General features: G+C 35.8%; 2 protein-coding genes across 2 annotated transcripts; both read right to left on the bottom strand.

The window, feature by feature from the left end:
• Positions 1 to 2,043: 2,043 nt before the first annotated feature.
• Positions 2,044 to 17,430, bottom strand: LOC137743797 (UDP-glycosyltransferase 87A1-like). The gene is made up of 2 exons (XM_068483735.1): positions 16,306 to 17,430; positions 2,044 to 3,120 (listed from the first exon to the last, which is right to left on the bottom strand). Exons 1-2 carry the CDS (start codon positions 16,796 to 16,798, stop codon positions 2,237 to 2,239), a joined length of 1,377 nt encoding a protein of 458 aa, XP_068339836.1. The 5' UTR covers positions 16,799 to 17,430; the 3' UTR covers positions 2,044 to 2,236.
• Positions 17,431 to 20,944: 3,514 nt separating this feature from the next.
• LOC137743184 (UDP-glycosyltransferase 87A1-like) lies at positions 20,945 to 23,401 on the bottom strand. The gene is made up of 2 exons (XM_068483073.1): positions 22,819 to 23,401; positions 20,945 to 21,846 (listed from the first exon to the last, which is right to left on the bottom strand). Exons 1-2 carry the CDS (start codon positions 23,309 to 23,311, stop codon positions 20,945 to 20,947), a joined length of 1,395 nt encoding a protein of 464 aa, XP_068339174.1. The 5' UTR covers positions 23,312 to 23,401.
• Between the last annotated feature and the right edge of the window lie 1,108 nt (positions 23,402 to 24,509).

Genomic DNA, 24,509 nt, shown 5'->3' with positions numbered 1-24,509 from the left:
GCTTTTAACCGAACTTTTTTTGGGGAAATTAGGTAGAATTTATATTTTAATAAGGATAATGTTATTCACACACTATATTTTACTATTTACTCTTTCAATGATTATAAGATTGAATGAATTGAAAAAAAAATCAATAACAAAAGATTAACAAAGATACGTAAATATAGGTGTATCAATAACATTTTCTTTTAATAAAACTTCAACCAAATTCTAAATCTTTTTTTCTTTTTTGAGTTTGTGCACTCATTTTTCACTAGTTATTTGAAGAGGGTTTTGATGGTTTTTAATTAGACTGATCATGTCACTCCATTCGAGCGTTATAAAAATAAGCCTAGGCGGCTGCTTTGGTGTTGGGCGGAGACTAACAGCTGCGATTAAGTTGTAATCGGAAGTAAAATCGGAGAAAGTATTAGACGGACATTGGGCGGGATTAGGCGGGTCTAGGCAAAGCTATGTAGGTTTGTGCGGGGCTGGACGGGCCTGGGCGGAGTTTAGTCGGCCGTATCTGAAAACGCTGGAACCAGGAAAAATTTCGAGTCTGGAAAAATTGTGTTACAGAGTCACAAGGAAGAAGATGACTGGTGGGAACCACCATTTTTTTTTTTCAATTTAAATGGACGAATTAGGCCTTTATGGTCCCTCCATCCTTGTTTGGTTCCACGTTCTTTTATTTCTTCTTTTTTTTGGATCAAGGTTCTTTTGTTTCTTTTCTCATCCAAATCAATCATCATTTTTGGTTTTTTACATATTTTTGTATTGTTTTATTATTCCTTTTCCTTATAAGACCATTTATATTAAAAACCCTAACATGACATATATATTATTTAAAAAAGCATATTATTTATATAATAAATTTAAATTTTATATTAAATTAACATAAATTTGCCTAGGTCCCGCCTAGCCGACTAGGCGCTAGGTCCCTTCTCGCTGCCCAACTAGCGCCTAGCGTCTTTTAGAATTCGTTACTATATGTCCAATTTACGCTCGGCGCTCCTCAATGTCTCCGAAGTAAATTTTTTAACTCTTTTGATAGTCTTCCTGCTTCCTTCTCAAAACAGTAGCCTTTAAGTTCTACTCTTATCGCTACTCAGTATTACGGTCTAGTGACATTCCTCTTTACTTGTAAGTTAGAGATCTTAAGTTCGAATATCGTGGATGGCAAATTTGATACCAAATTAAGTTGCTTATTGTGTGACTTAGCCCAACTCTCAATTCTCTTAATGTAAAATATATCGTTGTATTAAAAAGAAAAAAAAGTTCTATTCTTATCATATTAAAATGTTTCATCAAGTTCTGTTATTATCATATTAAAATATTTCATCAAATTACTATGCATTTTTTAAGATTAAAAAAGGATTCAAGCCATGAATGACGAATGAGCACTTTTTTGTATGAGAACTAAAAGGTATTGTAGCCTATGACACTCCATGCGGACTTGGGCAGCACCCACGATTGGGGTATTGGCCATTTATCTGAAGTGAAAATTTAGTACTACTAGAAACACAAGCAGCGTAGAAAACTATTTCATGTATAACCCTTTCTTTGATCCTCTAGCTTCATTCTCCGAAGGATTGCCTTTAAGATTCTAGATTTTCTTATCAAATTAAAAAATGTCATCAAATTAGACTTTTCTAATGAGGATTTAAAAAGGATTAAAGTCATGAATGAAGAATAAGCACTCATTTGAAAGGAATAGTTTGCTCACGTGGTTATATTTAGGGTATTCTATCACTATATTTAATTGAAAAATCCACTAGGGATAAAATGTGATTTCAATTTTTAACCAAATAATAGAATTTATTTGTTCGTGGATTAATTTCACTTCCACGACATGTACAAACCTAGTTTGTGTTACATGTATTGTACAAATTTATTGTTTTTTCGATGCATTTTTTTATAGGAAATAAAACATTCAAGAGTAAAACCTTTAATACATCCGTTTTGAGTACAGTCAAATAAGAAAGCGTTTCTAATAGCAGTGGCTAAACACTTATTCTAAATATGAATAACATGAATAGAATATCTTGAGTTTATAATAGCGTTAGCAAAGAAATTCAACTCTCGATAGACATTCACCCAAGATATTTCTTATTACATATATCACAACCAAACTGCAAAAAGAAAATAAACTCCTCACTCTTATTGATACCTCCAGTTATAATTTTGTATATAACAATTGTTTTGAAACGCAAGCAAGCATGTGTAACAGCTACCACATTCATCAGCTTAATGGCAATTAATTATGTCCTTGTGAAATATCCTTAAGAAAAGCATCAAGGTTGGTATCGGATGAGCCACCATTAGCAATTGCACCTCGACAAACCTCTTGAAGTTGTTTAACTCTTTCTCTCAAATCCTTCCCCTCCTCACTTTCCACATCCATGAACTTCTTCACAAGATTTGCAATTTCCTCGCTACTCACAACAAGTTCGACCCCCGCCTTCTTCTTCACCCGGTATCCAATTCTCCAATCTTCCACAATCTGCTTACCGTTAGGAATTTGATCCCAAATAATAGGGAAAGTAAGAATTGGAAGACCAGCATAAACAGCTTCCAAAGTTGAATTCCAGCCACAATGTGACCAAAACCCGCCAATCGAATCGTGACACAAAACCCTCAATTGGTCACACCAAGGCACCACCAAACCCAAATCACCAACACAATCTCTCAACTCACAAGTATCTCCACGAGCCACCCAAAAAGCCCTAACACCACTACTTTTCACCCCAGCAACAATTTCATCCATTTGGGATTTCGAAACTGAGAGGAAACTTCCCATGGAGATGTACAAAACAGACTTTTTGGGTTGAGAATCTAGCCAATGCAGATAATCGATGTCGTTTTGATTAGTGGTAAGTGTTTTTGAAAGTTCAAAGTGAGGTATGCTTGGGCCAATAGGGTAGATAGGGAAAGCAAACTTGGCTTTCAAGGATTCAAAGGCTTGCGGATCAAGCTCATAGACTGAACTGAACAAAAGATACTGTGCTTCTACTACCTGAGAAACTGCTTCAAGGGGCTTCTGGAGGGCTTTTGGATCGTCTACAAAAAACTTTGCGGGTAGATCTGCAATGCATGTGGTGCTGACTCCAGGAATGTATTCTATTATCTTATCTCCATGCTCTGTAATTTTCACATTACATTGATTATAAAATTTTACATTGTACAACATTATTATATTGTATATCAAGCAAGAAAAATTGCTTCTTCTTTTGACAAAAACATAAAATTGCACCAAGAATACTTGTTATAAACTTATGGAAGATTTTTTATTGTGCCGGGAACACGGTCTGGTACATGAAATGTCATAATATTAGAAGTTGGTATACATATAGTAAATTCTCCAATACACAAAAATTCTCCTCGGGTGGATCCAAAAAGAGCATACATATAGTAAATGATATCATGCTATGTTACAGTTGAAAATTACTAAATTAACCAAATACAAAATTTTCGTAAGAATGTGTAAAGCTCGAAAATGCATCAGCTTCTTTATAAATTAGAGAAAGGCTTTATGCAATTATTTCTGGTTACCAATTTTATGTTGTGCACTTATTAGACAACAAGTGTCTTAAGAAGTATATGAATAAATATATTATAGTGTCTGAGGCTAAAGAAGAATCTAATGTGTATTATACCGTATTGTAGAGACAAATTAAAGACCAAGGCATATTAAATTGATAAGGTCATGGTAAAATTCATTATAAATTTAGCTGAACTGGTGTCATGGTTCAATTACTATACTATTAATGTTAATGTTAGAAATCTCTATAAACATTAAGTTTAATATTTTTCTGCTGCAGTGTTATCAAGGGTGAATAAAAGCCCGGACCAACAAACTTATTCGTGTTTGACTATGTTGCTTAACTCCGAGTCTAATTTACTCAAGATTGGCGAGTTAAAGTTATATTACACGAAAAAGAAGCAGAGGAAGAAATTTTATAAGTAATTTACTCTAACGTGATTAAAGACTTAAGTGAAATAAACTTAGAAAAGCATCTCTTAACGCATCTAAGTCATTCTAGAGGTAAGTGGTGCATTCTGCCCTACATTCAGCTTTTTCAGTTAAGCATTCGAAAGTCTGACTAGAGGTCTACAATATGGTTCAGAACTCAGGAATATCAAATTTTTTAGAGACAAACAAGTAGGACTGGCCGGACCTGGTTAGCTCCAAATCAACAAGCAATTTGAAGGTCATTTCGATTCACATTCCATAAAGGTCATTCTGGAAGGATTCGCTCATGGTCCGTTGTGTTATCCATACTCAAGCGGAGCACATTTTGGAAGCATAGTTGGGGCATTTGTGGGACCATGGTTTTCTACGTTCATGACACATGGCACTCAGGATGGTTAGACTGACCGAAAATCTCTCAAAGTGAGATGGGAGCAGCTAGATGGGTATTTCTGGGACGACTCCATTAGCTCTAAGCCCATTGAAGATATTACTTGTCTGGCAAGTAAAGAAACCCCTAATTCATGTAAAATTAGGATATTTTGAGATTAGACAACATAATTATAATCTTAGAAGAATTGGATATCTTACCCTAGGCTCACGTGGTTAAAAGTATTTACCCAAGTCGGGTTTTCAAATCCCCCTCCTCTCAAAAGTAAGATTGAGAAGTATATAGGCCCTTCCAACTTGTTTTCTTTTTTTAGGTGGTGTTTTTGGTTGTCACGCATTTTCTCACATCCAAATCTGTCCATTTCATATGTTTTTTTGTAGGATAATATAAATGATTATGATCATAATACACATGTAAATTCAATCAATTAGATAATACCCAAATGCATCAAACACATATATCAATAAATAAAGCAGTAAAAAGGAAAAGGTAAAGAATGATATGGCCTGTGATATCAAGAGAGGCATGTTGCCATTGTTCTAAAGTCGTAGACGCCTCCCTACGTGCCAGTTATTACCACTATTTACAACTCTAAGACACAACCCTTGAATCTCACAAAGTGTCTAATCCATAAGCACAATTACGGTAGATGAGGTGCCAAGTGGTGATCAATTGCCCATTGATGATCAAGATGAATAGGAAGATAATAAAGATTATATATGAGTATTGTAGTAGGGAGAGAAGGAAGACATTTGAATATATTATTAATGATTGAGGAGTTCCCCATTTATAAAAGGGTTCTTTAGAAAAAAAAGCCCTTGAAACTCCTATTTTTCAAACAAAAACCCACATAATATTAAACATCCAAATAAAACCTAAATTTCAAATAGAGCACCATGTAGACAATTATGTAACCAATTATTATAACATATTTACAACTTATGCCACAAAACTCTAATTATGTCAATAAATATTATTACTCACCCTAATTATGATTAGCAATTAACTCCATATGGAAATTTTACCTTTCTTGTATGATAAATATTAGGAATATATATATATATATGTGTGTGTATATATATATATATATTAATTTAGCCATGTTCATAAACAATTATGGGCACATTTTTCGTTTGGAAAAAAAAAAAAAATCCTTTGTACAATTAGTTATTTTGCATCAAATAATAATATTGTTTTATAAAAACAACAAAGAACCAATTAATATTCTTTTATGTTGTAGGTATATTATTTTACCTAGATTATTAAATACATTAGGCATTTTTTGTTTGTTATCATATATACTTGTTAAAAATAATGTCACATCCTGGTCCGGGTGGGTGTACATCTCGATTCGGAGTCCTAGTGGACAATCCGGGTCAGGATGTGTCAAATAATTTATCTATATTTATATGTAAAATATAAGTAAATTAATTTTGAATCAAATAGCATTTATTTTGTAGGTAAATTAAAACAGTAGTTCCATTATTTTGGTAAAGTTAAACAGTGCCTAAATTATTTCATAAAAATTAAACCAAGACAAATTATCTCCATTAAAATAAAATAGTACATATTCGACAAATAAATAAATAAAACAGTAGATACATTATTTTCTTATAAGATTAAACAATAGGTAAATTATATTGTAGGTACATTATGTTTGTAATATAAAAAAAAGAAATTGAAATTCATAAACAAAAAGTAGTAGATATATTATTTTTTAGTCAATTTTTCTTTATTTGTAGGTGTGACATCTCACATCGCCCCGGGGAGTGATCCTTATATGTATATTCCAATTCCCTACCTAACACGAGGCCTTTTGGGAGCTCACTGGCTTCGGGTTCCGTAGGAACTCCGAAGTTAAGCGAGAAGGGGGCTAGAGCAATCCCATGATGGGTGACCCACTGGGAAGTTGCTCGTGAGTTCCCAAAAACAAAACCGTGAGGGAATGGTAAGCCCAAAACGGACAATATCGTGCTACAGTGGTGGAGCGGGCCCGGGAAGTGATCCGCCTCGGGCGGGGATGTGACAATTTGGTATCAAAGCCTAACCCTGGTCGCGTGTGTGCCGACGAGGACGTTGGGCCCCTAAGGGGGGTGGATTGTGACATCCCACATCGCCAAGGGGAGTGATCCTTATATGTATATTCTCATCCCTACCTAGCATGAGGCCTTTTGGGAGCTCACTGGCTTCGGGTTTCGTAGGAACTCCGAAGTTAAGCGAGAAGGGGGCCAGAGCAATCCCATGATGGGTGACCCACTGGGAAGTTGCTCGTGAGTTCCCAAAAACAAAACCGTGAGGGAATGGTAAGCCCAAAGCGGACAATATCGTGCTACGGTGGTGGAGCGGGCCCGGGAAGTGATCCGCCTCGGGCCGGGATGTGACAGTAGGTGAATTATTTTCATGCATTATTATATATATTGGGCACATTTTACTGCTAATATATATGTGTGCAATAATTTACTTATATTATTTGTGACAACCCGTTCCAAATTTTACGTTTTTATTTTATTTTTAAAAGCGTGAATTTACGAAATTGCCCTAGAGGCAAGGACTTTGACTTCCGTTGACCATCGACTTGAGAGATGTGGGACTTATTCTTTTAGCATATCCTCGTAGTACTCGTTGGTACGAACGTATAGGCGAAAGCCGTTTGCGAGTCCGGATTATAATGGTATAGTTACGGACGTTCGAAATTGGTTATTCAAGGTTTAGTGTTAATTAAATTAAATCCCCAATCAGAAATTGGTTATTCAAGGTGAAGCCCAATCAGAAATGGAGGAAAGAAAGAAAAGGAAGAAGAAAAAAAAAAGAGATTGGGCGAGTTGCCCAATCGGGAAAGATGAGAGAAGAGAGATGAGGACACTAACCAACCAAAGGAGAGAACAGGAGGGAAAGGAGGGAGAAGGAGAAGGAGGGGAAGTCGGGTTCCCTTGACCCGCAACCCGTTTTCAACCCGGTCGGCAACACCTCCCTTTTCGACGATTTTCACCCATTTTTCCGACCAATTGCTTTCATAAACCTCTTGAGAACTCCTCCATAACCTTCCCTCTATCCATTCCATCTCAAATTTGGAGAGATTTGGCCTTGAAAATAGAGAAATTCGCAAGCAAGGGAACGGCGGCTTTGGCTTCGAATCACCCAATCCCGAAGCAATTTCTTTCAATTTCCACCACCCATAGCATCCTCTTGAGGCCTAGAACAAAGCCCAAGCAATGGTTTGGACGACGGAGTTGTTTTGGAGTCGGATTGAACACACCTACAACCTAGGGTTCCACACGGTTTTGGTGAAATTGAGGTATTTCCAAGCCAATTTGGTCTTGGCCACAGGTATAAAGTTTACTCTACTCACTGAGATCTTTATTTTTGTAAATTTTGGTAATTTTTGGAAATAGTTGGATTTTCCGGCGAGTCAGGGCGGCCGACCGCCACCCACGGCGGCGCGTGGCCAGTGGGCCGCAAATGCTATTTTTAGGCTATATCGAATGTCTTGAATTCAGTTTTGTCATTTGAATGACGTAGGTTGATCATTGGAACCTAAATTCGTTACGATACGTTACTTGATAAAAATGGGAATCGATGATCCGACCGTTGGATCGTCACCAAAATTGGATACATTATAATACGTAATATTTAAAGATCATAGGAATTTATGGATCGGGAATCCGACTTACGGATCTTCCTGAATTGGATTGTAAGTTAGTAAAATAAATGTTCACGGCCACTTGTTTTAGGCAATTGGCGGAAATCTGATCGTTGAATCGTAATGAAATTTTAATATGTTATTCTAGAAACATATTGTGGATCGTTGGGAGTTGCGGATTGGAAATCTGATATGCGGATCTTCTGGGTCAAGTTATACAGGGTTGTAAACCCTACCGTCGATCTTTGATCGACGGTTGACTTGTGGTCAATGGGTCTCAAACTATTTTAGAATGTCGTTGAGGTTGTGTTTTATGTGAATTACGTATTCTACGGATAAGAGTTCTGAGATGTGATTTGATAATTGGCCACAGGGGCCGATCATTCAGGACGCCTTGATGCGTGCGCTAAAGAAGCATAGCGTGGACTCCAGGTGAGTGGATCTTTTCCTTTTTATTGTACATATTATTGAGAGTTCTATCGACACTTTTAAATTGATTAGGTATATTACCTTCATATAATTATTGTAAATGCTTGAAGTACCTATATGAACTACGAATGACTTGATCCCTGTTTAGGGTACGTAGGCAGTCTAACGAGACGTTAGATGCAGCCATAAAATATTTGAGACAAAAGCCTTGCTTGGGAAATTGAGAAATGCGAAGGAAATTGATAAAGGCAAGTTTTAGTTTTGTGAATTAGTTAGTTAAATTAGTGTTAATTGGGTTATCATGGATAATTATCCCTGAAAATAAGTAGTTCGGGAGTAGGGCGTTATTGATTGTACACTTCACACCGTATTGTTTATAATTAAAAATGCTACGACATGGTTGAGTATTAGATTGCATCATGGTATATCAATATGTATATTACTTGCATATAATTATTAGGAATGCTTTCAAGTGCAAAGGTGAACTCAAGACACCCAGGTAAGTTCAGGTGAGTTTATGGTACTAGTTGAATCGATTGCGTTATAGCATGACTACAGTTATGTGTTAGGTAACTTCGATACTGTCGTACTGGTTGCCATAAGTTGCACATGTTATATTGAGATGTATTGAGAGCTCATAAACCTGCACCCCGGTGTTAGTGCTCCCGCCCGTGGCCAGGGCACAGTCCTTCACGTGATGTTCACTTCCCACACCTTACGCTCACCTTGGATCCAAGGTAGGTGCACAGTCATGTCGTACAGACCATTTTAGGTGGTTCCGACTCGTAGGTGACCCGCGATTATTCGCCTAGTCTTCACGTGATCGTAGCACTTGAGCGTATTTATTTACACCCAGTCCTATCGTACAGACCACTTTAGGTGGTTCCGACTCGTGTGCAGGTATACTTATTGAGCTATTGGCTAGCCAGGATTGATGAGATATGGATAAGTCGTACAGGTCACTATAGGTGACTCCAACTTATATGCTAGCCATGATTGATGAGATATGGATAAGTCGTACAGGTCACTATAGGTGACTCCGACTTATATGCTAGCCAGGATTGATGAGATATGGATAAGTCGTACAGGTCACTATTGGTGACTCCGACTTATATGCTAGCCATAATTGATGAGATATGGATAAGTTGTACATGTCATTTTAGATGACTCTGACTGATATATCACTTTGTATTGATTTAGTTCATTTGGCCTACTTATTAATGTATGGTGGAGTTGATGGCAAACCGTGGTTTTGGTCATTTCTGAGTATGGTTTGGATATATGTATATATGTTGTACTGTCTTATGGAAAACAATACGGGTTTTACATTTAGGGGCATTACTTTTAGAGAGGTAATAACTTTGGGAAGCTTGGTTTTATTGCTTACTCACACCTTCTGTTTGGTGCCCTCCAGGTTTTAGTTGCTGAGTTTGTATCGACAAGAATCTGTGGCGAATCTTAGTATTGATGGATATTTCTGAGGGTATGATTCTTACCCACACTACTGTACCTTACTTATGCTCTGACATCGCGTGTGAAATGTGTTCGCTCCCACTCGTAGCGCACTCTGGTATTAATAATTTTTAGGTTCAAATTTATTCACTTTTTATACACTATCACATTTTATGGCTTCGTCACCTTCCAGGTGTCGGCCAGCACAGCTCGATTCAGGGTCCAAGTGGACTTTCTGGGTCGGGGTGTGTTATTAGTATATAAAATATAGATACATTTATTTTGAATCAAATAACATTATTATTATTTTTTTTTTTTTGAGTTGAAACGATAGAGGGTACCCTGGAGTAAATTATTTTGCATGTATCATTACATATACAAGGCAAATTTATTACTAATTCACATGTCCAAAATAATTTACCTATATTTTTAAAATATAGGTAAATTATTTTATAGTGCTCTTTCAAATTTTCATTTGGTAAGAATATGATAAGATTAAATTAAAATTGTTTAATTTTATGCAAATTTGAAAAACAATCACGAAATCTTAAGGAAAGTATAACACTATTAGTTCTTTTTTGCCTTAACATACAATTTGTTTTGATATATTAATGCAATGATTTTAAACATTAATTGTGACATCCCACATCGCCCAGGGGAGTGATCCTTATATGTATATTTCCATCTCTACCTAGCACGAGGCCTTTTGGGAGCTCACTGGCTTCGGGTTCCGTAGGAACTCCGAAGTTAAGCGAGAAGGGGGCTAGAGCAATCCCATGATGGGTGACCCACTGGGAAGTTGCTCGTGAGTTCCCAAAAACAAAACCGTGAGGGAATGGTAAGCCCAAAGTGGACAATATCGTGCTATGGTGGTGGAGCGGGCCCGGGAAGTGATCCGCCCCGGGCAGGGATGTGACATTTGGTATCAGAGCCTAACCCTGGTCGTGGTGTGCCGACGAGGACGTCGGGCCCCTAAGGGGGGTGGATTGTGACATCCCACATCGCCCAGGGGAGTGATCCTTATATGTATATTCTCATCTCTACCTAGCACGAGGCCTTTTGGGAGCTCACTGGCTTCGGGTTCCATGGGAACTCTCGAAGTTAAGCGAGTAGCGCGCGAGAGCAATCCCATGATGGGTGACCCACTGGGAAGTTGCTTGTGAGTTCCCAAAAACAAAACCGTGAGGGAATGGTAAGCCCAAAGCGGACAATATCGTGCTACGGTAATGGAGTCGGACCCGGGAAGTAGTCCCGCCCGGCCCGGGACATCCCACATCGCCCAGGGGAGTGATCCTTATATGTATATTCCCATCTCTACCTAGCACGAGGCCTTTTGGGAGCTCACTAGCTTCGGGTTCCATGGGAACTCCGAAGTTAAGCGAGTAGCGCGCGAGAGCAATCCCATGACGGGTGACCCACTGGGAAGTTGCTCGTGAGTTCCCAAAAACAAAACCGTGAGGGAATGGTAAGCCCAAAGCGGACAATATCATGCTACGGTAATGGAGTCGGGCCCGGGAAGTAGTCCCGCCCGGCCCGGGATGTGACATTAATACATTTCTTTTCATTAAATTCTCCCTTTAAATCTGCATAGAATTAAATGTCTACATCAAAACTGTAATTAGGGGTATTTGAGGCATTTGAAAAATGCAAAATGTGTAAAGGCAAACAAAATTAATGAATTTACTTATGTGGAGCCTAGTCATTGGGTTTTATTCAAATAAAAAGACTATGTCGGGTTTTATGTAAAGAAACTTGAGTTTCAAGGGCTAAAATCATATTTTCAGTTTATAAAACTCTATATAACCTTTGGTAAAAGACATGGCTTGTCTAATTAATATGACTCTTCATATTTATTATTTAAAATAATAATAAATAAAGTTTTGAATCTTTAATAAAATAAAGTAAATAACCAACAATCCCCCACAAGATTCAAAACTCCACAAAAATGTAGAAGACATAAACATGTAGATACTAATGGAAGAAATTTGGGCAACTTGTATACCATGCAATGGGTGTAGGTGTATTTTGGAACCTAACTTAGAGTTAACAACTTTCATCTGAAGGAATCATAGTGAACTATGTCTTGAACTAGACTCCTTTTGACTAGAATACTAAATGTAACACACATGGTATTGATAAAAAACTTGGCGCGGGTTAGCGCTATTTATGGACATGCGCTTAATCTTGATTCTCATGAGAGTTATTAGAGAACAGCCCAATCCTCACAGTTGCGGCCTCACAACTACTCTCACTTAGGTGAGTTCTCCAAGAGTGCATGTGACATGTATCCTGCGGGAGATTGCCCGCCTTGAAACTCATTCAGGGTTAATACCCCTTCCTAACGTCACATAAAATTGCACTATTGTCCTAGGGATGAGTAGAAGAATATCTCATGGATATCTTCATTATAATATGAGTGCTATAATGAGTCACGCAATTTGGATTGTTTCTACCACATTGAACTTCCTTCATGGGATCTCCAATCACAGAAGTTGGGTTTCTTACTTAGGTGACTCCCTTACGGGTTTAAGCACATCCCCCTCGACAATTTTTCATTTAGTCTCCCTCGGGCATATAGATAAATGACTAACAAGTCATTTTGTTAATTATGATTGCCTTCACAAGGCATGTATAAGTTTTCTGGTCATATATTTGCTCGTCAGTGCTCTTAAACCTGCATGTTATAACTAACTGCAAGCTAAAAACATTTTAGTCATAATTTCACGTATAAATTGTTTAAGGTGCATAATCATTCATAGCTTCACTAGAATAAACATTGGTACGAGCAATGAAACATACCCCACATTATGGTGCATATCAGAAAATTCATTTCATGAGAATCTCAAATCAATTTCATTATATATAAGATATAAAAAATAAGAGTAATTATACGCATATTGAAGAAAAGTTTAATATTATTTGTTTGTTCTCAAAGAGTAACTTACATGTCTTGCAATGAAGACAAAATATTAATATGTTCTTGTGACTTTATTCTCACTGTGATACCAAAGCTCAACAAAGCAAAACTCAAACAACATATAATTCACAATTTGTAACATGTGATTAAGAGATGGAAAAATAAGACCCAAATATACTTTCCCACGATTTTTTTTTTTTTTTTTTTCAAAAGTATAAACCAAGATGATCAACAAATATATTGTTTTGACCAAATCCCATAGTAACACGGCACCGACTCTTATATACGCTTATGATTTTATTTTATCATCAAATGCATTGAAAGAACTAAGGCATACAAGGTCAGCAGTCCATCCTAAATTACACTTCTCTATAGTCAATATATAATCATTCATATTTATAATAATTGACAATATTAGTAACATAAAAAAAATTAATAGTGCAAGTAAAACTTCTGAAAATACATACTGCAAATCTGTTTGCAGGTTACTATATATGAGGATGATGATATAATACACAATGAATGAATTTTAAGACATAGCAAGGTGTCTAACATACGAAATCAAAGAGCCATGAAAACTCAATGAATTCATATTCTATGATTTAGTTTACCACCCAATTAAAACAATTTTTATTTATAGCGTTTAAGTCATACTGTATTTCTTTTATACATGTTTTGACAGATTGTGTCAAAATTTTTTTTTTTTAACTGCAACCATGCAAATTTTCGAAAATCATGATCAGAGGCAAGTGTCTAATATCAAAGAGATGCGATATAACTGCATTTCCAAGTTGTGTACCATGTAAAGATGCAATCAAACAATAATACCGGCCCCTTTCGGTCAAATTAAATATTACCAAACAGTTATGCAGTTTCAAGAACAAGAAGCATGTAGGAATAATCATATATAAAATTAATTGTTCCAATGACTGGTTACAGGAAACCAATTACACTTATTTCTTAGTATGATATATATATATATATATATATATATATATATATAACTACATAGTGCATTACTTTTCCCTTTTCCCTTTTCCCTTTTGACGACATAGAATCTGAAACCCAATTAACCCAAATTAACATGCTTTCGTCCAGAATTTCCAGATTCTAAGCCATTGTTTAAAATTATCATAACTCAATCAACTCACAACGAAATTTAGCAAATAATATATGGATTTTATAATACTAGGAAAGATCTGCAAGACTACATAATTCTTGTTGGCATTTGATGCCTGTGCGAATATTTTCCAGGCAAGAAAAGTAACGAGCTTAGAAGGATTTTTTTTTTTTTTTTTTTTCCAAATAATTCTAGATGCCAACCCCTAATCTCAATATTTTAAACCACAATGCTAAGTCATCGGAGGTACCAAGAAAACAATTACACAAGCAAGAAAGCGCAAAGAATATTGAACTTATATTCAACCTGTAAGAACCCTAATTTAAAAATTTTCTATGTATACTATATTCCCATAAAACGAATAGAAAATTCGTATGAAAAGACATGGTATGTAATGTAATACAAGTTTCTTTCGTTTTACCCAAATATTAAAATAACATAAAAATAAATAAAGCTTGTTCTTCCCAGTAAGAGGAAGGACGGCCTCAGAAGACTCAGATACATTTGAGTTTTATCACTATCTCAATAATATGAGATAATCAAGCCATGTAGGCAACATATGTTTTAATTATCACCCACCTTACTCAATCACGAAACACTATAGAAATACGTATCATCGATAATCGATGCATATACATGCAAACACCTTTTCATTAAATTACGAAATTAATAAATTGCGATAATTGATCCCACAACCAAAATAACAACACAAATAAATTCATAGGGATTTCCACAACAATAGAGATGCAATATACGGCTTTAGTTGTAGGATAATATAAATGATTATGATCATAATACACATGTAAATTCAATCAATTAGACAATACCCAAATGCATCAAACACATATATCAATAAATAAAGTAGTAAAAAGGAAAACGTAAAGAATGATCTGGCCTGTAATATCAAGAGAGGCGTGTTGTCACTGTCCTAAAGCCGTAGACGCCTCCATACATGCCGATTATAACGGCTATCTACACCTCCAAAATACAACCCTTGAATCTCACAGAGTGTCTAATCCATAAGCACAATTATGGTAGACGAGGTGTCAAGTAGTGATCAATTGCCCATTGATGATCAAGATGAGTAGAAATATAATAAGAATTATATATGAGTACTGTAGTAGAGAGAGAAGAAAGATATTTGAATATACTATTAACGTTTGAGGAGTTATAAAACTCTATATAACCTTTGGTAAAGGACATGACTTCTCTAATTGATATGACTCTTCATATTTATTATTTAAAATAATAATAAATAAAGTTTTGAATCTTTAATAAAATAAAGTAAATAACCAATATTTCTAAGATTCCGTGTTTGTGTGTAGGGCCTCTTTTTGTGGTTGTGTGTGATTCATTTGATGTGTTTTCGTCGCCCGGTGTGTGGGACGTAGGAGTTGTTAATGGTATGCAACTACCAGTCTCATGTTTTCGGTTGAGCTGTATGTCCAAACATTTTCATATCTTCTCTTGCAATATTCGTAGCCTGAGAATCTGTAATGTTTTTGTAGTCCTCTGTGTTTCGTGTAGAATAATGTACGTTTTAGCACAGTCGATCGCGTTTAAACATATGCATGCTTTTCTGAGTTATGTTTGGTGACTAACGTACTGATTTAATTCTCAAAGTTCATACACACCATATGGTTATTCCGCAGAGTTTAGAGGAATGTTGTATTTGTGTAAATTTGTACAAGTAGTTTGGCAACCCTTGAGGTTCTACTTTTCCCCCTTTAGCCATGGGCTGTGTATTCTCTCCTGTGTGCTTCGACTTGGAAGCTGAGAAATTGGACTGAACATGTTGCTACTACTTTTGAATGAAATGGCATAATCAAGAGCTAACGGATAGATAGTCTCACGATTGAATGGGAATTACTCCCAAGGTCTCTATAAATACTATAGTCTTGGTATTTATCAAGGGACTTCTCTCTGACTGTCTCTATTTCTCTCATACACACCGTTCATTTACGTAGACGTGGATAAGCATCTCCTATACACGTCGTGCCATAGATTATTCATCAATGATATATTCTGATGTATAGCACATCATACATACTCTTTTCTAGAACTACACCCATTGTTTGATTCTCATTCTTGGAGATATGTACGCAGTAAATCACTTCATTCAACCGTTGTTGTTACTCATGGGCAGCTTGTGGTACCAGGTTGCATTCCCGTATATAGAAAATAGTTACAAGAATGAGATGAGGACCAGATGCTTGATGAACACAAAATAAGAAGAGCAATATTTACAATTATTTATATTCTAGACTTTGTAATCAGTCTTAGTTATTATATCTTTTATTAAGAAAATCTGATTAAATATTTAATAACGGAAAATTTTGAATTATAAGACATTCTAAAGTAACTTTAGAAAATACTCCAATAATGAACGTGGTAAGTGTACACGCACCTGAGCCATCGAGAGGGAAGTGGCCATTTTCTTTGAACAGCTCAAAGTGATGCAACAATGAGAACATCGTCGGCGACTGAGTCCAAAGCGAAGCCACCGGAATATTCCTCCGGTTCCCGATCCTCAAAGCCCAAACAAGGAAGGTATCAGCAACTATGGCGGTCACCGGCTGCTCCAGCCCATCCATAAGTTGCTCAACCGGAGCTTCCATCTTGGTCCACACAGCTTCCACAAACGCGGCAAAGTGGTTCGCGCGACCGTGCTCTGAGGGTATGACGTTAGGTATGGTGGCTAATCGGATGTTGTCAGGTTTTGGGTCTATTTCGATCAGCCCGTGCCACTCTTCGGTGACGACGAAGGTGATGAGGAGTTGAGGGTTTTTTGAAGATAGTAGCTTGCAAAGGTTCATCATGGGGTTGATGTGGCCTCTTCCAGGAGAGGCCAAAGCCACCACATGGCAGACTGTGATTGGCTCAACTGCCACCATGCCCATTTCTCCCTTGTATGAAGATTGAATATTGAAGCTTTGGAGCTATTGCCATCCCTTCTTATGTATAATATGCAAGTTGGCTGAAGGGTCATGGGGAGCTGCTTGCATGAAACTCTTTGAAGACAAAAATACCCTCATGGTCGCCATGAGTGTAACAAAAGTGTGTAAAAAGTATTTGTGATTGACACTTTTTCCAATTAATCTTGGAAAGTAATCATCTCCAGATTCCTTCTTCGTAATTCACCAAGTTCAGAAATTCAAACCGTTGAAATTTGATCAAACGGCTATAAACAGGGGCCCACTTTAAAAGTTATATTAACTTTAACTATTGGATCAAATTTCAACGGCCTTGATTCTCGAATTTGGTGGATTAGGAGGAATAGATCTGGAGATAATCTATTTCCATTAATCTTTTTCAAAACTGTATAACAAGAATTTTTAATTGACTCTTTTTAAATGGTCATTTTCAAATTTCTCTTGTATGTCTTTGTAATGGTCACGTTGCAGAAAATGCGGATCATGTTTGTTGACAAAGCTAGCAGAAAATTCGATGTTAATTTTTGTTGACAAAGCTAGCAGAAAATTCGATGTTAGGGTAAGCATGAGCCATGCCTTTCAAGTTTTCAACCCACGTGGGATCTAGAAGTTGACACCCAAATGTAAACTTGAAAAGTACTTTTTTTTTTGTTGGAAATGTGAAAAGTAAAGTTAGTAAAATTAAAGAGTAATATTAGGCAGAGTAAATATAGATGAGGGGAATGAGCTTAGCCTCATAATGAACTTGTAATAATGTGGTTTAAATTCGTTTTTGGCGAGAATTAAACCTAAAACCTTTCACTTACAAGTGAAGAAAAATATTATTAAATTGTAATATTAAGTGGGAAGTCTTGGTCAATTTTGAGCTTTGTCTTCTTCAGTGTAAAATTGTTAATAAAGCAAATTCATCTCAAAAGTCTCTAGCATCCCAATAATACGCCACGTGCTCTATCCTTTTGGCATGTGGCAAGCGACAAATAACCAACTTGGAAGGAAAAATATGGGTAACACTATGTAGATAAAATTTATATATTAAATTTGCAAACTAAATGATGTGTCACTAATTAAGAATAAGTACGTTATTTAAGATTTAAGTAATAATTTAATCATCAATTTTCATATTATTTAGTTTACAAAATTTAGTCTACAAAATTATTTTTCTTAGTATTGCTCGACCGAAAATAACTGGAGTGTGACAACTTACAAGACTGAGATGAGAGTCAAGATGTTTGATGAGCACAATATAAGACCAGCAATATTTACAATTATTTTAATTTTGTATCTTCCGTTTGGAAATTGGAAATAAAAAAATTCAACCATCTAATTTTCAGTTAGGCAACATATTTATGGCGCTCTGGAATATTTAGGTATTCCAAAGTTCGTGGTCATTTTTAGTTGCTATATTTTTATATTAAAAAGAATTTGTTCAAATATTTAATAATTAAAAATTTTGAATTATAAGATACTCTAAAGTAACTCTAGAAAATATTTGTGTTTTTATAGACTTTTAAAGTGGGAATCCATCTCTATATCTTTGTTGGTGTAATTACTTGAGTCAGATGAGAGAAAACTTTCACGTCTAGTTTTGAAAGGAGGAAATCGTATAAGCTCCTATCCAAAATTTTCTTTCGATAGTCCCATAGCTAAAGAAACCTACTTTCTTATGATTACAATATTCATTTCAATATGAAATCCAATTTGAAAAATACATTAGTCAACTTTTTATTAATACCCAAGGCTTTGATACATTTTAAAATAGAGAAATTTCTACTTATTATGTTTTTTTTTAATTAAAAATATTTGATTAAATATTTAATAGTTGAAAATTTGGAAGGATAGGTTACTCTAAAGTAACTTTAGAAAATACTCCAATAATGATCGTGGTAAGAGTACGCACACCTGAGACGTCGAGAGGTAAGTGGCCATTTTCTTTGAACAACTCAAAGTGATGCAACAATGAGAACATGTCGGTGACTGAGTCCAAAGTGAAGCCACCGGAATATTCCTCCTATTCCCAATCCTCAAAGCCCAAGCAAGGAAGGTATCAACAACTATGGCGGTCACGGGCTGCTCGAGCCCATCCATAAGCTACTCAACCAGAGCTTCCAGCTTGGTCCACACAACTTCCACAAACGCGGCAAAGTGGTTCGCGCGACCGTGCTCGGAGGGTATGACATTGGGTATGGTGGCTAATCGGATGTTGTCGGGTTTTTGGTCGAACTCAATGAACCCGTGCCACTCTTTGGTGACGACGAAGGTGATGAGGAGTTGAGGGTTTTTTGAAGATAGTAGCTTGCAGAGGTTCATCATGGGGTTGATGTGGCCTCTTCAAGGATAAGGCAAAGCCACCACGTGGCAGATTGTGATTGTCTCAACTTCCGCTGTGTCTATTTCTCCCTTGTTTGAGAGAAATTACTTCAATAATGATCAAATTTCAACGGTTGAATTTTCGAACTTAATGGATTAGGAAAAATAGATCCGGAGATGATCTATTTTCATTAATCTTTTTCAAAGGTGTATAAAAGGAATTTTTAATTTACTCTTTTTAAATAGTCATTTTCAAATTTCTCTTGTACGTCTTTGTAATGGTCATGTTGTAGAAAATGCGGATCATTTTTGTTGACAAAGCTAGCAGAAAATTCGATGTTAGGGTAAGCATGAGCCATGCCTTTCAAGTTTTCTACCCACGTGTGATCTAGAAGTTGACAACCAAATGTAAACTTGAAAAGTTATTTTATTTTATTTTTTTTTGTTGGAAATATGAAAAGTAAAGTTAGTAAAACTAAAGAGTAATATTAAGTTGATTAAATTTGCAAACTAAATAATACATCATTAATAAATAAAAAAATATGTGAATCAACATTTAATAATAATTTAATTATCAACTTTCATTTTAATTTATTAGATTTAGTCAATAAATGTATTCACCCTGCCATTATCCGAAACTAAAATGGATCCACCTCTTCTTCTTCTCCAGCGACCTTAGATCCCAATAGGTCGACGGAGAACAACACCACCTACCTCTCCACTGGAAACTCCCACCTCGATCTCTTCGTCAACATCGTGACGACAAGCTCCTGCAAGCCTGGGCCTACAACGTGCGGAGGACCCAACGGGTGGAGTGGAGGAAAAGGAAAATAAAATATTAAAAAGAAAAACCTTTATGGCTGATTTAGTATTGATATGCTTTGAGAAAAAAAAAACTATTTTTGTTGTGTTGTGAGAATAAACTCATTTTTGCTGCTTTACGTTTTTAGCTTTTTTTTACTCAAAACTGTGAATATAAGCTGTTTTTAAGTGTTTATCAAACATCTTTTTGAGCTCAGCTTTTTTTTTATACCTGCTTTTTATAAAAGCACTTCAGTACCAAACCAGTACTTAGTATATCCATTCTTGGTACAGTTAAATAAGAAAAGTGTTTCTAAGAGCAGTAGACAAACAACACCTATCCCAATTACGTAACTGGATCCTCTATGGATTCAAGGGATCTGAGCACATTAATCAATGCATTCAGGTTATTGAAATTTGATCCAATGGTTAAAAACAGAGAGCCGCTCTGAATATAAGCTGTTTTAAGTGTTTACCAAATACCTTTTTGAGCTTAGTTTTTTTTTTTTATACCTACTTTTTATAAAAACACCTCAGTACCAAACCAGTAGTTAGTATATCCATTCTCGATACAATTAAATAAGAAAAGCGTTTTTAAGAGCAGTAGATAAAACAACACCTATCCCAAATATGTAACTGGATCCTCTATGGATTTAAGGGAGCACACTAATCAATGTATTCGGGTTATTGAAATTTGATTCAACAACTATAAAAAGAGAGCCGCTTTGAAAGTTATAATAATTGTAGCCGTTGAATCAAATTTCAATGACTCGGATGCATTGATTAGTGGGTTCAGATCTTTTTGGATCCGGAGGGGATCCAGTCCCCCAAAATATGAACATCTTGAATACAATATCTTAAGTTTATAACATTTTTAGTACATATAACACAACCAAACTGCAAAAGAAATGAACTCCTCACTCATATTAATACCTCCAGTTATAAGTTGTATATAGCCATTTGTCTCGAAACGCAAGCAATCTTGTCTAAGAGCTACCACATTCATCAGCTTAATGGCAATAAATTATGTTCTTGTGAAATATCCTTAAGAAAAGCATCAAGGTTTCTATCAGATGAGCCACCATTAGCAATTGCACCTCGACAAACCTCTTGAAGTTGTTTGGCTCTTTCCCTCAAATCCTTCCCCTCCTCGCTTTCCACATCCATAAACTTTTTCACAAGTTCTGCAATTTCCTTGCTACTCACAAGAAGTTCAACCCCCACCTTCTTCTTCACCCGGTATCCAATCCTCCAATCTTCCACAATCTGCTTACCATTGGGAATTTGATCCCAAGATATTGGACAAGTAAGAATTGGAAGACCAGCATAAACAGCTTCCAAAGTTGAATTCCAACCACAATGCGACCAAAACCCACCAATCGAATCGTGACACAACACCCTCAATTGATCACACCAAGGCACCACCAAACCCAAATCACCAACACAATCTCTCAACTCAGAAGCATCTCCACGAGCCACCCAAAAAACCCTAACACAACTACTTTTCACCCCAGCAGCAATTTCATCCATTTGGGATTTCGAAACTGATCGGAAACTTCCCATGGAGATGTACAAAACTGACTTTTTGGGTTGAGAATCTAGCCAATGCAGATAATCGATGTCGTTTCGATTAGTGGGAAGAGTTTTTGAAAGTTCAAAGTAAGGTATGGATGGGCCAATAGGGTAGCTAGGGAAAGCAAACTTGGCTTTCAAGGCTTCGAAAACTTGCGGATCAAGCTCGTAGACTGAAGTGAACAAAAGATACTGTGCTTTCTCTACTGCTTGAGAAACTGCTTCAAGGACCTTGGGGAAGACATTTTGATGGTCTGCAAAAAACGCTGGGGGTAGATCTGCAACGCTTGTGGTGCTGACTCCAGGAATGTATTCTATCGTCTCATCTCCACGCTCTGTAATTTTCACATAACATTTTACATCGTACAACATTATTATATTGTATATTAACAAAGAAAAAATGTTTTTTCTTTTCCAAAACCTTAAAATTTAAGATCCTTAAAATTATAGAGCATACATGTAAGAAAAGTATCTGCTATATTACAGTTGAGAACAACTAAATTAAATAATACAAATTGTTCATAAGAACGTCTTAAGCTCGCAAATACATCAACTTGTTTATAAATTAGAGAAAGGCTGTACACAATTTATTCAAACTGATACAATTATTTCTGGTATATGAATAAAATATTAAGTGTCTGAAGTATATGAATAAAATAATACAAGAAAAACTAACGAAAAATGTCTAAAAACTTTAGTTTTAATTAAATTGACAAATAAAGGTGTAAATGAATAGTACTAGGAGTGATTTTTCAAGGTAAAAATATCATTAACGTTAAAAGTGAACAGTACCAAGAATATTTCATTAATATTCCTTAAAATATAATATATTGTCTTAGGCTAAGAAATAATCTAATGTTTTTTTTAAAAAAAGATATAATTGATGACGAATCACGGTTATTCATCTATTTGGATTCCAAAAAAGTAAAAATTACACCTTATGTGTAATCACAATCAAACAAATTCACAACTTACAAATCAAAGACCAAAGCATATAAAATTCATAAGGTCATGGTCAATTTTGAGCTTTCATGTGCAAAATTGTTAATAAAGCACAAATTCATCTCAAAAGTCTCTAACACCCCCAAATAATACACGCCACGTGCTTTATCCTTTTGGCAAGTGGAAGTGACAGCATTTAATATTTCAGAGTTATTAATCATTCTCAGTTTTTATTTTATTTTTATTAAAAGAATTTAATTAAATATTTAATAATTAAAATTTTTGAATTATTAAATATTTAATTAAATACGCTAAAGTAACTTTAGGAAATACTACAATAATGATGCCGATCAGTGTACACGCACCAGAGACATCAAGAGGGAAGTGGCCATTTTCTTTCAACAGCTCAAAGTGATGCAACATTGAGAACATCGTCGGTGACGAAGTCCAAAGCGAAGCTACAGGAATATTCCTTGTATTCCCGACCCTCAGTGCCCAAACAAGGGCGGTATCAGCAACTATGGCGGTCACTGGCTGCTCGAGCCCATCCAAAAGCTGCTTAACCGGAGCCTCCATCTTGGTCCACACAGCTTCCAAAAACGCGGAAAAATCTTTTGCGCGACTGTGCTCAGAGGGTATGACGTTGGGTATGGTGGCTAATCGGATGTTGTCGGGTTTTGGGTCGGATTCGATGAACCCGTGCCACTCTTCGGTGACGACGAAGGTGATGAGGAGTTGAGGGTTCTTTGAAGATAGTAGCTTACAGAGGTTCATCATGGGGTTGATGTGGCCTCTTCCCGGATAAGGCAAAGCCACCACGTGGCAGATTGTGATTGTCTCAACTTCCGCTATGTCCATTTCTCCCTTGTTTGAAGATTGAATATTGAAGACTGAAGATTGAAGATTGAAGCTTTAAGGCTATTGCTATCCCTTCTTATATATAATCTAAATTACATGTTAATAGAAAATATTAATCTTGTAAAAAGTACCCTCATGGTCGCCATGAGTGTAACAAAAGTGTGTAAAAAGTATTTGTGATTGACACTTTTTCCAATTAATCTTGAAAAGTGATTATCTCCAGATTCCTTCTTTATAATCCACCAAGTTCTGAAATTCGAACCGTTAAAATTTGATCCAACGGTTACAAACAAGGCCCACTTTAAATGTTATATTAACTTTAACCGTTGGATTAAATTTCAACGGTCTTGATTCTCGAACTTGGTGAATTAGGAGGAATGGATCCAAAGATAATCTATTTCCATTAATCTTTTTCAAAATTGTATAACAAAAATTTTTAATTGACTCGTTTTAAATAGTCATTTTTTAATTTCTGTCGTATGTCTTTGTAATGGTTATGTTGTGGAAAATGCGAATCATTTTTGTTGACAAAGCTAGCAGAAAATTCGATGTTAGGGTAAGCATGGGCCATGCCTTTCAAGTTTTCAACCCACGTGGGATCTAGAAGTTGACACCCAAATGTAAACTTGAAAAGTATTTTTTTTGTTTTGTTGGAAATGTGAAAAGTAAAGTTAGTAAAACTAAAGAGTAATATTAGGTAGAGTAAATATGGGTGAGGGGATGAGTTTAGTCTCACAATGGACTTGCAATAATGTTGTTCGAATTTGCTTTTGGAGAAAATCAAACCTAAAACCTTTCACTTACAAGTGAAGAAAAATACTATTAAATTGTAGTATTAAGTGGCAAGTTTTGGTCAATTTTGAGCTTTGTCTTTTTCAGTGTAAAATTGTTAATGAAGCAAATTCATCTCAAAAGTCTCTAACATCCCAATAATACGCCACGTGCTCTATCCTTTTGGCATGTGGCAAGCGACAAATAACCAACTTGGAAGGAAAATTATGGGCAACACTATATAGACAAAATTTGTATATTAAATTTGCAAATTAAATTATGTGTTATTAATTAAGAATAATACGTTACTCAAGACTTAAGTAATAATTTAATTATCAATTTTCATATCATTTAGTTTACATAATTTTGTCTACAAAATTATTTGAATTGCCATTGCCTCTTTCAAACAAAACTAAAAACAAAATTT

This window comes from Pyrus communis, chromosome 8, assembly GCF_963583255.1.
Source record: "Pyrus communis chromosome 8, drPyrComm1.1, whole genome shotgun sequence".
Classification (NCBI taxonomy): domain Eukaryota; kingdom Viridiplantae; phylum Streptophyta; class Magnoliopsida; order Rosales; family Rosaceae; genus Pyrus; species Pyrus communis.
Note: the sequence above shows the minus strand (reverse complement) of the source record. Positions and strands in the feature narration are given on the sequence as shown.